At 32.3% G+C, this 15,328-nt stretch overlaps 1 protein-coding gene across 7 annotated transcripts in view; it reads left to right on the forward strand.

Annotated features, from left to right (window-relative positions):
* The first annotated feature begins 4,159 nt into the window (after positions 1–4,159).
* Positions 4,160–15,328, forward strand: part of LOC127709431 (rap guanine nucleotide exchange factor 6-like) — a 92,687-nt gene continuing 81,518 nt past the window's right edge. For all 7 annotated transcript variants that reach the window (XM_052214961.1, XM_052214957.1, XM_052214960.1 and 4 more), the window contains exons 1-4: positions 4,160–4,190; positions 8,215–8,490; positions 8,985–9,112; positions 11,776–11,859. In XM_052214961.1, the coding sequence (XP_052070921.1) occupies positions 8,374–8,490; positions 8,985–9,112; positions 11,776–11,859 (329 nt within the window). In that variant the 5' untranslated portion in view covers positions 4,160–4,190; positions 8,215–8,373. The remainder of the gene's footprint in view (positions 4,191–8,214; positions 8,491–8,984; positions 9,113–11,775; positions 11,860–15,328) is intronic.

Genomic DNA, 15,328 nt, shown 5'->3' on the forward strand with positions numbered 1-15,328 from the left:
TATATTAGATAAAAAGAAACTTTAAAAGGGAAAAATGATCAGCAGGATAAGATCTACAAATATATACATCAAATAATTGAAACCAAATAATAAGAAAAGAGATTTTTGCCCCATCTGCTTGTGGTATTTCTTTTTAATATGTCGTACATTTTTGAGGTAAATGTGCATTCATCAATCAAAACACTTATGTGGGTGTCTTCATAGTTAGCAATATTCCTGACTATATCACTACATATGTGATATAAACAAAACATAGTGCATTGAAAAATTCTACACATCCTGTCATATTGAACATTTCAAGAAAATTATAAATGAAATATATACTCAGATATTCAAGTTACAAAATGGTGTGTATGCCACCGCATGGTGTTACTGTATAACTATGCTTGTCAAGAAAATTATATAAATTGTGCATGAATCTAGCTATGTATAAAGTATGTCAATAAAAATGTTAAATTAATATTTAGAATTGGAGTTGCCTTCCTTTTATCCATAATTGTAGTTGAATCAATTCATAGCGTTGCCTTCCAATAGAAATAAGAAGATGTGGTATGAGTGCCAATGAGACAACACTCCATCGGAGTCACAATGTGTAAAAAGTTAACAATTATAGGTCAAAGTACGGCCTTCAACACGGAGCCTTGGCTCACATCGAACAGCAAGCTATAAAGGGCACCACAAAGACTAGTGTAAAACAATTCAAACAGGAAAACCAACGTTAACGGTCTAATATATATATAAAAAACGAGAAACGAGAAACACTTATGAACCACATCAACAAATGACAACCACTGAACAACAATGCTATTTATACACTGCAACGTCTAATTTTCAGTCCCAATTGCAAAATGGACGCAATCAGTGGCGTAGCTAGGCCATTTTCGAGTGTACGCCGAACCTCGGCGAGGGTTCTGAGGGTCCCCAGCGGGTAATGGGTAGCCGACCTCCTGTAAGTGGATTTGAAGGGGACAAAACCCCAGAAAGCTCACGCATAATCGAGAAAGAGATACCATTTCTGTCATCAAAAACTCATCAATAGCAACATACTTTAGAGTTTAATTTGTTGACTTTTTATGTTTAATTTATTCATTGTTATAAAAATGACAGAGCAGATGTGGTATGATTGCTAATGAGACAGCCCAGTATCCACCAGAGTTAAAATGAAGAAGTAGTAAGCAGTTATAGGCCACCGTATGGCCGTCAACAATGAGAAAAAAACCATAAACCGTATGGTCGGCTATAAAAGGCACCAACATGAAAATGCGAAACACTTTATACGAGACAACTAACGGCTTAATTTATAACAAAACAAACGAAAAACAAATATGACAGACATGAACCAACGACAACCACTGATATCCAGGCTCCTGACCCGGAACATGCACATTAAGAATGTGATGGGGTTTAACTTGTTTCTCCCTTAACCTGGAACAGTTGTGTAATTGCAGAACATAAGAACAAACTGTAAACATCAGTTGCAATTGGCTAAAATCAAAAGATCAGTTCGAGGCACAAACACCACATAAAAAATTAAAAACAAAAGACACAATGCACCGACATAAAAAGTAGGAGTACTCGCAGTTACTGAAAGTTACTAGTAGTTCAAAGTCATGGAAAAACATCCAAACCAGTTACTGTATAATAAGGTTTAAAAGGAAATGTGGGATAGAATAGAAAATCCAAAACTTTAGAGATAGTAAGATAGCAAGTCTACATCTCAATGTTGTCGGTGTTATAATTATTTTGACTCCATCTTATGTTCTCCCGATTTTATGCACAAATTTCTCAAATAGACACATGAAATAAATAATTTTCATAGATGGTCAGGGGTAATATAAAAAAAAACAAATTACTTGTCGTATCTCAGCAGATAATGGACTGATTTAAAAAATAGGAAACTGAGAAGAATTTACAGAAGATTCCGACTTCGACAGAAAATGAAAATAATACTAGTACATGTAAACATATAATATGACACAATTTGAGTAAAAGGTAAATTTTGTCACTTTTATCTCCAATTACAAACCATTGAAGAAATAATAACAAGTTTCATGTGCTTTTCACTAGTTCTTTTTAATTTATTTAGATTAAAATATTTTGTCTCCAAAATTCATGTGTACGCCCGGGCGTTTTGACGTAAACGTAGCTACGCGCCTGGCAATCATCCTTCAGGGCTCACACGCACTTTGATTCAGAATTGTGATTCTTCAACAGGTAATTTTTTAAGCTAAATAATTTTCATTTAGCAAAGGGTGATATTTTGGGCAACAGTCTGACAATGAGACAGCTATTAACCAGTGACCAAAAATAGATAACCGTATGAGCAAAAAAAAAAAAACAAACCAGGCATATCGTATACAGTGAGCTATAAATGGCCCCAGCATGGCAAAATGTGAAAAAAATAGTTTATACAACAATATATGAGCAATGGAAGTATTGATTCTTTACATCAAATTTGGTTATAAGTATGTACAAAAAAATGAAATATGCATCGAACATTTGCATTTTTGAGTACTATAGATTCTTGTTAGTGCAAAACATTCCTTCATATTTTTATGAATATTTATAGCTGCGTAGTTAATTCAGTACTTTTATTTGTCCCTTAGCAAACACGGAATAAATTATTATTTTTTTTATATCTCACTATGATTTTCAACTCCACCACACATTACATATAAGCTCTATTTTTTTAAACTTGTAAAATTGTTAAATATAATAATTTTATATATATATATATATATATATATATATATATATCAAAACTTAATATGAAAATAAGGAGATGTGGTATGATTGCCAATGAGACAAGTATCCACCAAAGTCTTTATTAATCATATTGCAGAAAAAGTCTTCAGTTTTAGTGGTGGAAAAATGTGTTTTAAAACTATGGTTGAAACCTGTTGCTTGCCTATAACGTCCAGTGGCAAACATTTTATGCATATTCAGGACAATGGCAATTTTTTTACAATAGATAGGTCGACCGTAAAAAGGGAAGAGTAATTTCCGACTGTTGCCATGGAAACATATGACATTATGCTGAAGAAATTGTTAAAATGCAGTAACGAAATAACTTTTTTTTCTTTCTCCAGGCTCTGTCAGTAACCATACGATGTTTTGTCATATCATAAATTTTGATAGCATCTGATGTATGCAATATTGCAATATCTGACGGTATTTTCATTTTAAGAGGAACTCTTATAAACCTTATTTTTTTATATGCCGATACTATAACAATTTAACGATGTTTTTCGAATTGTGTTTTTGATTAACCGTGTCAACCCTTGTTATCCTCTCCCCGTTTTGTCTTCAATGAAAACTTGTTACGTGTATAATATATCGATTAATGCTTAGACCACAAGTACACATGTAGTGTGTGAAATAACAGTCAATACTCAGTAGTTTCAGTATTTGATGAGTTTCATTTCAAATACAATATTAATATTAATATTACAAGAACGTACAGTAAAACTAATGATTGAAAAACCCCTATTTGCTAAACAAACAATTTGTGTTTTTAGGGATCGTGTTGCTCAATGTTATTGTCTGTGTATTGTTAAAATAAACAATATTATTATCATATGCTTCCAGACAGCACATGTATGGAATTTCCACTCGTTTATTTGTGTGAAGTGGTGGTGGTGTTTGTTTCTTCTTGTGGAGTCTTCTTTATTTCTGGTCGGTTGTTCAAGGCTAAGTCCCCCCCCCCACGATCAGTAGTTATTGTATATATGCCGACTTTAAACAAAACTTACTTACTTACTTTGTCAACGTATATTTGTCCCGCCTAACAGAAGTTCCCCCTAGAAACTTTGTTTTAAACAATCAATGCCATACTGTCTGTTCCATTTGGAATAAATATTCTATACCCTACTATTCCGTTAGGATCTATACCCTTCTATTCCGTTAGGAACCGAAATACTGTAATATTTGTTCCAGTGGAAATAATATTTCAGAATATTTCTTCCACTTTATAAAACATTTATTATGAAGGAACTTTTGTTGCATTACACTCAAGTTACTTACTTACTTGCTTGCTTACAATAATAACAATCGGCATCTTTGTTTCTAGCACCTCTTTGCATTTGGTAAGGTGCTCTTAATGTATGGAGGAATTTAAGTAAGAGAAAAGAACCGAAATTCGCCTCGTTTTCAGTGTAAACATCGTTTCAATATGGCGAATGTTTTGCCAGGTAGAAAAAGTTAATCAGATTTAGGGTGTTGTCCATTATTAAGCTGAAAAAGAATTACAAGCAGTGCATTGTAGACAAAAATCCATATTATAACTTATAGCACACCTTTTGTTAATGCTAATTTTAAAGATACTGTAGGGTCAATCCCTAAAATTTCACATGAATCATCGCTTTTGCATTACAAAACATGAAACGAATGAATAAACAGCTTTCGTATTTTATACACCTATACTAAATTAGGAAGGTAACATCTTCCAAATTCGTAAAATGATCTCACACAGTCACAAAAGTATGTAATTTGTAAAACAGGAGGACAATTATATGCCAAAAAGTTGAAATATATTACAGGTGTTGTTACATACAAATGTATAACATTTTTACCTGAAAGTGAAGGATTTTTTTGAAATGAAATATAAAACTTAATGTTATTAAGATTTGTGCTAAGCATTGTTTTCCCTCAGGGTTCTCTAGAGAGGGAGTTAAGTGTTCCAGAGACCATTATAAAACAGGTTAGGCAGTATATCACAAACCCGGTCTGACCGACAAATTATCAGACAAAAAATCATTTGGTCAGACAGAAATTTTTAGAATTTTTAGCTGAAAATATAGCAGAAAAGGTCAAATTTCTTTTTCCGTCAGACAAACTCTGAAACAGTTTGGCACAGACTGGTGTTAGGGAAAGATCCTCTTTAGTGGGTGCTATACACTAAACCAGGTTTCAATTTCAGTGATATATGTACAAGTAAAATTTAATTTTTCACTACGATGCAGTCCGGTAAATCTGCCTACACAAGGCTTTGATCGTATGTATTTCGGCTTAATTATATACAAATTGTATCAAATTTAATATAAATCAATTCACTGACAAATCAACTTTGAGTATTTTATCTCATTTCCCCAAAATAATCTGAAATAAATTTTAAAATCAACAAAACAAGTGGGTCATCTGTGTTTTTATCGAAAATGTGTTTGTCCGGTAAATCGGCCCATGGGTAGTAAATATGTATGGAGGGACAGTTTATCACAAATTTATGAAAGGAAAAGGTGATCTATTTATTAATAGACCACTTTTAAAGGGATTCCAGATAATAAAAAAAAAATTTCAAGTCAGAAATGAGTTTTGTAAGCAATAATATGATTATCGTTAGCTTTAGGAACTGTATTATATATATATCACTAAATATTTTCGTAATAAAGGATTTTTATTTTAAAATTTGACATGCAGTGATGATAAGTACAGTTCCTATGAATATAATTGCAGACGAAATATTCACAGAAGTGACAATTACGTAAGTAAATGGGAGTGGGCGGGTTTACCAGATGGGCAGAATTACCGGACACTACTGTATAATTGGTGTCATGGCACATGCATTCATGTAAGGGTCAATATTTTTATACAACTGCAAAAATTTAATGTTCGTATTTCCCTTTGAGAACATTTTTTCTGATGATAACTGATCTAAAGGTCATGCCCAATCATGGCCCCAAAAATTGAATTGTTTTATGGCCATGCATTAAATTTTATCCAGATGATATTTCTGCCAATATTTCAGTCATGGTGTCTTTGGGCAAAACGTTGCCTGCTGCATGAATGTTTGCGCCATGACAGCAAATATCCTTTAATTCAGATTTAAATATTTTATCTGTAAATTGATACCATGTTTTGGTATTAATACCAATTTATGAGGATCTTCCCCAACCTGTAAAAAAGATAAGTAGAAAAAAGCATGTAAACATGATAAAGGTTCATATTTCATGTATTTACAAAGGTTATGGGATTGCCCTAAAAAAATATATGATACTTTGTAGAGCTATAGTATGCCCTATTTACTAAAAGAATAGCAGTTTTGAAGTTGAATTCAGGATATCTGAAATTCGGTCAAGTGCTTAACCTTATATACCCTTTGCTGAAAAGATCAAGACACTTGTTTAAAAAAAAATAAGTTATCTTCTCTTTTCTTTTTTAAGTTGATTCAATCTATAATTACACATACAGTGTTCCAAGTTGAAAATTTTTACTGGATGCAGAGCTCCTATTTTTTCTGACACCCTGTGCCCTTTTTTGTAAACTTGCTGCCGTGACCTTTTACTTAGCAAATACATGTATCTTATAACATCAACATTTACAATATTTGATCACCAATCTACTTTCAGTTTTGAAGAGAATTTAAATTCAACCAAAATGAAGGAGGGGAGGGGGGGTCAATTATACTGGACTTAAAGAAACAACTTTTCATGCAAGGAATTATTTTTTACATGAAGAACATATAGAAAGATTTTGATTTTTGCCAATGGATTTATTTATTAAGATTCTGGACGTTAAGCAACCAATTATCAAGCAATCATTGAGATTGTCTCTAGTTAAAGTTTGATCAATTTATTGCATTAAAATCGTCATATTCCTTTGCAAAGATTTTTTTTTGTAAATTTTTCTTTGGCCACCATTGAAATTTATTCATAATTGTACTACGGATTGGAGCCTAACCAACAATATATGACCAACATTTGTAGTCATATGATAAAAACTACAGATAGATATATGGCTCAGCTGACAGGAGAATAATGAGCCAAAAAGTTTTAAAAAATTTGAATTCAACACTTATTAATAGACATTTGGTCAGATTCCATATATTACAAGTATACATGTACTTTGATTATTTTATGTTTTCTTATCGATAGTTCTAGAAGAGACATGTTTTCTCCATGTCAGATCCTGATTTACACTGATGCACAATGTAACTTGCAACTTCCATTTGTTATGACACGTTAATTCTCAACCTTGGTCAATTTTATTTTAAATTTTGATTTACGAGTCCTCAGAAATAAATTCATAGTCTACCGGTAGTCTAATGACAGAAAACAATTATTACGTCCCAAAATTGGTTTCCGTTCTCTAACTTGAGTTTGCCTCAACCAAATGTTATGAAACTTATACACAATGCTTATTACCACAAAACACAGATCAAGTTTGAATTTTGGTGGCATCACTTTAACCGTTCTAGAGTTATGCCCCTTTATAAATGGAAAAATTGCAAAATTTTTATTTTCTTCTAAATATCAAGTAATTTTTAAAATTGGAGTTATCTTCCTTTGTCCATGATTATAGTTGAATCAACTACAATCAATGCTTTATACAATGCAATGTTTAATTTTGACTTCCACTGATAAAACACAGATCAAGTTGAATTTGGGTAGTGTCACTTTAACTATTATTGAGTTATGCCCCTTTATAAATCGAAAGATTGCAAAATTTTTAGTTTCCATTCTGTAACTTAAGTTTGCCCCAACCAAACATTATGAAACCTATAAACAATATTCATTACCACAAAACTAAGATCAAGAACACATTTTTTGTTTCTGTTTTCTAACTTTAGTTTGCCTCAACCAAACGTTATGAAACTTGTACACAATGCTTATTACTACATAATACAGATTAAGTACGAAATTTGGTGGCGACCCTTTTACCATTCTTGAGTTATGTCCCTTTAAAAACATAAAAATTGCTGAATTTTTCGTTTCCGTTCTCTAACTTTAGTTTGTCTCAACCAAGTGTTATAAAACTTATACACAACCGTTCTAGAGTTATGAGTATTTACAAATAGAAAAATTGCTGAATTTTTAGTTTCTGTTCTCTACTTTAGTTAGCCTCAACCAAATGTTATGAGACTTACACACAATGCTTATTACCACAAAACTCAGATCAAGTTCAAATTTGGGTAGCATCACTTTTACCGTTCTTCAGTTATGTCCCTTTATAACTATATGATTTGCAAGCGGGGGCATCATCTGTGTCCACATGTGGACACTATCCACATTTTTTCTTTTTGCAAGGCAATGAAATAATTAATGGTTGGTCAATCAAACAAAGGGTCTGTCGGGAGGCAGGAAACAGAGTGAGACATGTATTTCCTTTCCTAGTTCATATTCACCAATTTTGGTAATCGCTCTATATATTTAAGATACAGTGTACATGTAGCAGTATACTTATTGCAAATAATTATGCTAATTTCTTTATCATTTACAGGTATTTAAAAAAATAAAGAAGGATGTGAAAACACATCTTTATAGCCAAACAGATTCCTGAATATATTTTAATGTGATGATTATCATAATGCTACTTTTATTGACTGGAACCATCTAATTACTTTTCCTATGAGTGTTAAATTTACTATCACTGGAACATATGTATCCTAATCTTCAAAGGCATAGTTCCCATGGTGACAGGGTCAAACATGGTAGTCATGGAGACCGACAGTTTGTCGTTTCTCTTCAGAAGTTTCCACAAGAAAGAACAGAAAAGGTAAATTGAATATACGAATAATGAATCCTTAGTCATAAATTTTAGAAATTTTTCTTTGATGTTTAAGAGCTGGGTCAATATGTGCAATCCATTTTAGGTAGACAAAAATGGTAGCCTTTTCTCCCATTCCTCTGTCCATATCATAAATTTGGATATGTGTGATGGCTCGTTCACAAATTCAGAAACCCTGAAAAGCCCCATGTGATGCTTCGTCAACAAGTAAAAAATTCCCTTTTGTCACATGTTGAAGGGAGACCTACGTGTATCATAGAGCTAAGCATGTTAACTGGTTGTCAATGCTTTATATTTTTTGTCTCACCCTCCGATTTCAAATACATGTGTACTTGTAGAATATATATACATGTACATGCATTAACAAATAAAAAATATTATCAAACATACATTATTCTTTGTTGAAATTGATTTTTTATTGAAAAGTTAAAAAAAATTAGTATATCTTGGTACCGGTATATGTATTTATTTTTCTCCTACAGGACCTTGATGTTATATTTTCTCATCTACATGGTATGGAAGCTTTATCATCTCTCCGAGAGCCAGCATTGCGTGCACTATGTCGTACTGTTAGATATGAATACCATGATGCCAATGACATATTATACTGGTAAGTGTTTATTTTAGGTATATTTATTAAAAAGATTGCTGTTATTTTTTCTGTTCTGATTTTTAATGGAGAAGGGAATGAAAACTGCTAGATTGTAATCATGTAATCATGCAATCAGGCTGTACAGTAACCTATAGTTGTTAACTTCTATGTTATTAGTCTCTGGTGGAGACTCCGGAGAGTTGTAGTTGTGTCATTGGCAATCATACCACATCTTCTTAGTTTTCAGTTTAAGTGTGATGGCATTTTGAATATATATTTCTGAACACAGAATTTGCTGAAGCATTTATTTTGATAGGGTAGGTGGTTGTTTACAAACACAGAGACCATCTAGATTTGTTTGGGTATCTGAAATCCGTTTTGATTTATAGGGCTAGCAGGTGCAAGCAGGGCATGGTTTCCTATGGACATTTATTCTTGATTTATTCTGATTGAAAGGTGCGAGCAGGGCATAGTGTCCTATGGACATAAATTCTTGTTTTATTGTCCCCTGTGCAATGCGTTGCGGGGAACATAGAAACACCGTCCGTCAGGTTGGTCTCGTTAGCGCTCTCACACGTACAATTCTTGCCAGATTTTTATAAAACTTATATCATAGGTTTATATCAGCAATGTCTTGGGCAAGCTCAAAAATAAGTGCCGATCATTTATTTTTAAAAGAGTTACCCCCTTGTAAACATTCATTATATGGAAATTTGCATTGTTAGCACTCTCATTTGTACATTTCTTGCCAGATTTTTATAAAACTTATATCAAAGGTTTATATCAGCAATGTCTTGGACAATCAGTGACAATCAATAATTTCTAAAAGGGTTATGCCCCTTAGAAATATTAATTATATGGAAAATTGCCTTATGAGCGCTCTAATGTGTATAATTCTTGACAGATTTTTATGAAATTTATATAATAGGTTAATATCATGAATGACAAGTTCAAAAATCAGTGCCGATCATTTATTTTTAAGAGTTATGTCCCTTGGAAATATGGATTATATGGAAAATTGCATTGTCAGCGCTCTCATGTCTACAATTATTGCCAGAATTTTATGAAACTTATATCATAGGTTTATATCAGCAATGTCTTTGACACTTACGAAATTAAGTGTTGATCAAATATTTTTAATGAGTTATCCCCCTTGGAAATATTAATTATAATGGAAATCATGTTGCATTTGCTCTGAAGCCTTCATTTCTCTAAGATATTAATAAAAAGTTTTAAAGAACAAAAAAAACATGCTTTTTTTAGTTATTGCCCATGTACCTTGGATAGATAAAATATGTGCTATGCGGGGGATATGTTCTTTTATTCTGATTGAAAAAATGAAAAAATATGTAGAAATTTTGGCTTATTATATTTTTACAGGTTCAAAGTAATTGCTGAATGGTTGAAAAAACATTTTATGAATAATAAATTAAAAATAACTTGTATAATGAAATCATGAAATATTGTAGAATATCATTTAAATTACTTACAACAGTTTATCATGAATTCATTTACAAAAATGAAATTTCCTAAATAACATGTCCATTGGAACTTTAGTTGTGCACAGGTTGACATTTTTGAAAACTATGTAATGACTTAAAAATTCCAAAAGGATGAATCCTTAAGTATAAATCTTTGAAATTGGCACCATACATGGGAATTTGTTTTTGGAAAGTTTTCAAATGTAATCATTGAGAAATTTGGTCTAAAGCAGTTGGTCAGGTGGATATGTCCAGAGAATGCATTTCAATTTAATTTGTGGTTTCACCACAGTAGATTAAAATACCTGCGATTAAAGATAAATCTCTAATCCAGTTATTTAAAATAAGATATACAGGGGAATGAAACAAGATTAAATATGAGAAGTATTGATATTATGTGTTTTACATTTGTATATATAATCCCTTTGTATAAAATCAGTAATATATGCAGAAGTACTTGTATGAAATTTGGCCAACATATGAATTCATTGATAAATTTAGTTTCATGAGTCGGTAAATCTGTGAAGCACCTCCTGATATGTATGTGTATTGTTCATAGACTCTTAGGCTTTAAACAGGCAAGTAAAATTGTATTTGTAATCTTATCCTTAATTATCTACAAAATTACTTTTCTTTCAAATTAAAAATTGATATTGTATGTTTCTAAAAATATTGGAAAATACAATATCCAGGCATTTTTGGTTCAAACTGAAGGAAGAAGGACAAAATAAGTTTCCCATCTGTAATATGGATTCTATTAATTAAGTCTTTTGGTCTTGTTGTAGAACTCCTGCCCGGTCACACCAAAGACTTGAAAATGGGTATTTGATGCTTCTCCACTCAGCATGCTGCATTAAATAAAATGATTATTTTGCATTGAAAAGTATTTGTTTTCTTTAGAAAACAAAAGTACATAAAGCTGGACTTTTAGGGTAGAGGAAAGCTGTGTTCCCTTCCTGATATGCATGTATATTTACCACTGGAAATTAAACACTATTCATACATCTTATTTATACATTTGTGCATGTACGTTTTTTCAATACATTTGTATATTACATCTGAAACAAGGTTAACTTTGTCAATTTTAAATAAAAAAGTGTTTGTGGAATAATGTGCTGTATAAAAAGTTTCTTGGGGAATGAAATTGTTTCTTGAAAAAAAAATATTGTTGTTACACTGTAGTTGTCTTTTTCATTTCAGCCAAGGAGAATTAAGTACATGTTGGTACATTTTGCTGTCTGGATCAGTATTTATTGAAGGGTCAATGTTTCTTCCTGTCAGCAGGTAAGGCTTTTTAGAATGTAGTTGAAAAGTATATGAAGTCATGATATGGGTTTTTGGTCTGCCACGTCTCCCTGATATACACATGGTCATGAAACCAATGATTAACATAAGATTAATGTCTTCCTATTTTAATTTTTAAAATTTTCTCTTATTTTAATGTTGACAGTGAATTCAGGGATAACTTAAGAAAAGTTTTCAAGGGTGGAGCTTATAAAATTATTTATACCTTTGATAGGCAGTTGATAGGTAAACATGAATGTACGAAATAGTATCTTAATTTGAAGACGAAGTGAATTAAAAATGATTAAGAATTAATATCCAAAGTTATCATATTACATACCTGCCAAACACTAGTTCTAGGAGGGATATTCCCTCTTTTTCCTTTAAAAATTGATATCTCCCTCTGGACAAATTTTCTATTTATGGGTCAAGGAGTACCACACTTAATACAGCAAGTGGTGATCCCTGAAATGGATATTGATCTTGACCATCTTATGGTGTTTATATATCTCAACTTGTTCGATTCTCTTGCTCAACATGCAGACATCTTATACGTTCAGGTATTTCACATCCAATATTTTATGGTAATATTCTTTACAAAGCACAAAATGTCGGCATTCACCTCAAAAGCTAACCAAACCTTTAAACAGACTTATTCGGAAGGGATATAGTTACGATACTGTTGTCAGGTCATTAAGGATTGCATATTTTGGTATTAATATTGATTCACTCATAGGGTCTGTGCATCGGAAATAAACACATTTATTGTAAAACCAGTTGTTGGCATGATACGGATTATGTTCTTCTCATATATTTTATGATGGTATGATACTAAACCCCTAACGGGAGGAATTGTACCTGATTTTCATATGATGAAGACATAATGTTTCAATCAGTTTAATTGAGGTCTGGAGCTGGCATGTCAGTAACTGCTAGTAGTCCTTTGTTAATTTATGTATCATTGTCATTTTGCTTAGTTTCTTTTGTTACCTATTCTGACATCGGACTCTGACTTCTTTTAAACTGAGTTTTACTGTGCGTATTGCTGTGTGTTTCTTTATTCTACATTGGCTAGAGGTATAGGGGGAGGGTTGAGATCTCACAAAACATGTTTAACCCTGCCGCATTTTTGCGCCTGTCCCAAGTCAGGAGCCTCTGGCCTTCGTAAGTCTTGTATGTTTTTTTAATTTTAGTTCCGTTATATGTTTTGGAGTTTAGTGTGATGTCCATTTTCACTGAACCAGTACACAATTTTATTTAGGGCTGAGGACCACCTCCGGGTGCAGGATTTTCTCGCTGCGTTAAAGACCCATTGGTGGCCTTCGGCTGTTATCTGCTCTTTGGTCGGGTTGTTGTCTCTTTGACATATTCCCCATTTCCATTCTCAGTTTTATTGATAGGGCCCTGACATTGTTACCAAAAGAATAAGTTAGATAACTGTGGTTGTTATTGTGGAGTGGCAACAGATGGAGAACCAGTATGTTCATAGTTCATATTCTCTCCTACTAATGTGGTTAACCTGGTTTGGTGAAAACGTGACCCTTAGATTTCTCAAGATTATAACCAAAGAAATTTCAGAGACTAAAATATTGTTCTAGCTGGATGGAGAAATTTGATTGCTTTAAACAGAAGTCTGAGAAATTGAGAATACTAAAGTCTTGCTAACAGATTTTAAGGATAAAAATTAAACTATTAAGAATAATCCTGATGCACTTTAGCTTATAGAATTTATCTATCTTTGATCACATCAATTTTCATTGACAGAAAATAATAGTAATGGTCATGTTACATTAAATGTACCTTGTTCTTTGTGTGTATTTCATGTACTCTGAGGTTATTAATGTTATCACTGATGAAGAAAGCAGGTGCTTCCTGATGGATACATACAATGTACAAACAGACATCATTGTTTTTTATTGGCAGGTGTTCACTGTTAATAAGTTATTGGTGTTTTTATGTAGGTTATTGTCAGAGGTAATTAGCCTGCATAAACAAAACAAAAAATTTTGGTAGGATATTGCAGCTTATATTAGTTTTGCATTTTTTTTCTGACTGAAATTTGCAACTGGTTATATGTTTATATTCAGAATTATCTTTGCTGTGGCTGTTACAAAATATATTTTATATTGAATAATATAGGTCTTTTCTTACTTGTGAGTTAAGAACTGAATAAGAAACAACTTTGTGTGTGTTATTACTGTAGGCAAATGTTTTAACACCTCATTACAAGAAAACTTCTTTTTATTAATAAAACATTCACAAAAAAACCTGTAGCCAATTGAGTTTTTATCTGTGTAGAAAGAATAAGTGTTCTTTAATTTTGCAATGAATGGGTAAATTTCACTTATTTGACCTATTTTGATAAATTAGGTCCTCTTGTACATGTATGTCATTTCATGATTTTTACAGCACTGAAAAGGCAATCATAGTGAAGTTAAAACATAAAACTGACATGGAGAAATCTTTGATCCTTTTTTTTTCTTAGCCACTGCCATGTTGTGTATGTTTGAAATACTCTGACAATATGATCCCCCTATTGCCAGGAAGTTTTCACTTTTACTGGTCTGACACGTGCACTGCAACAGAATAAAAAGTGTCAACGGTTCACAAGAAAAATTTTCATGCAGTAGCTGGGGCAAGGGCAAACATGTTTTGGTTTGTGACCTTATTACTGACAAGAAAATCAATTTTAGGATAAGCATTGTAAAAACTCTGCAAGTAGTTAACTTTTGACTTAGATTAAAGTTTCACAATGACATAAAAAAGCATATCTAATCTGCTTTTATTGCAAATCTAGAAAAATGAAAAAAAATGAAAACCAGCAAAGACATCTCTATCTCTATTGACTTTCAAATTTGTGCATTTCCTATTCCTCTGGTCAATTGGTGTACATTGTAGCTTATTCATGAAAAAACAGCATGAGATTTGTATTTTGTAGATTCCACTTTGTCTGTCAGAATTATTATGTAATGCCAATGGCTTTTTTCCTATTGATGATTTTTTCTCTTTTGAATTGTAAAAAAGAGATGCTGTGTCACAATTATCTCAGATGATCGATAATCTATCTTTGGTGTTAGACAATGTTTATAATGGAATGTGTTTTCAATACTAAAATTGATGTCTTAAGTCAAAGTTATGTAATTTGATTTAGATTTTTTCATTTTTATACGACCGCAAAAAAATTTTGTGGTCGTATATTGGTATGACGTTGGCGTCGTCGTCGTCGTCGTCGTCCGGCGTCGTCGTCCGAATACATATTGGTTTTCGCACTCTAACTTTAGTTTAAGTGAATGGATCTTTTTGAAATTTGACCATAAGGTTAAATACCACAAAAGGAAGGTTGGGATTGATTTTGGGGGTTATGGTACCAACAGTTAAGGAATTTGGGGCCAAAAAGGGGCCAAAAATGAGCATTTTCTAGTTTCCAGACAATAACTGTGGAACGGTGTATGGATCTCTCTGAAATTAT

Source organism: Mytilus californianus, unplaced genomic scaffold (assembly GCF_021869535.1).
Source record: "Mytilus californianus isolate M0D057914Y unplaced genomic scaffold, xbMytCali1.0.p SCAF_7, whole genome shotgun sequence".
In the NCBI taxonomy this organism is placed as follows: Eukaryota; Metazoa; Mollusca; class Bivalvia; order Mytilida; family Mytilidae; genus Mytilus; species Mytilus californianus.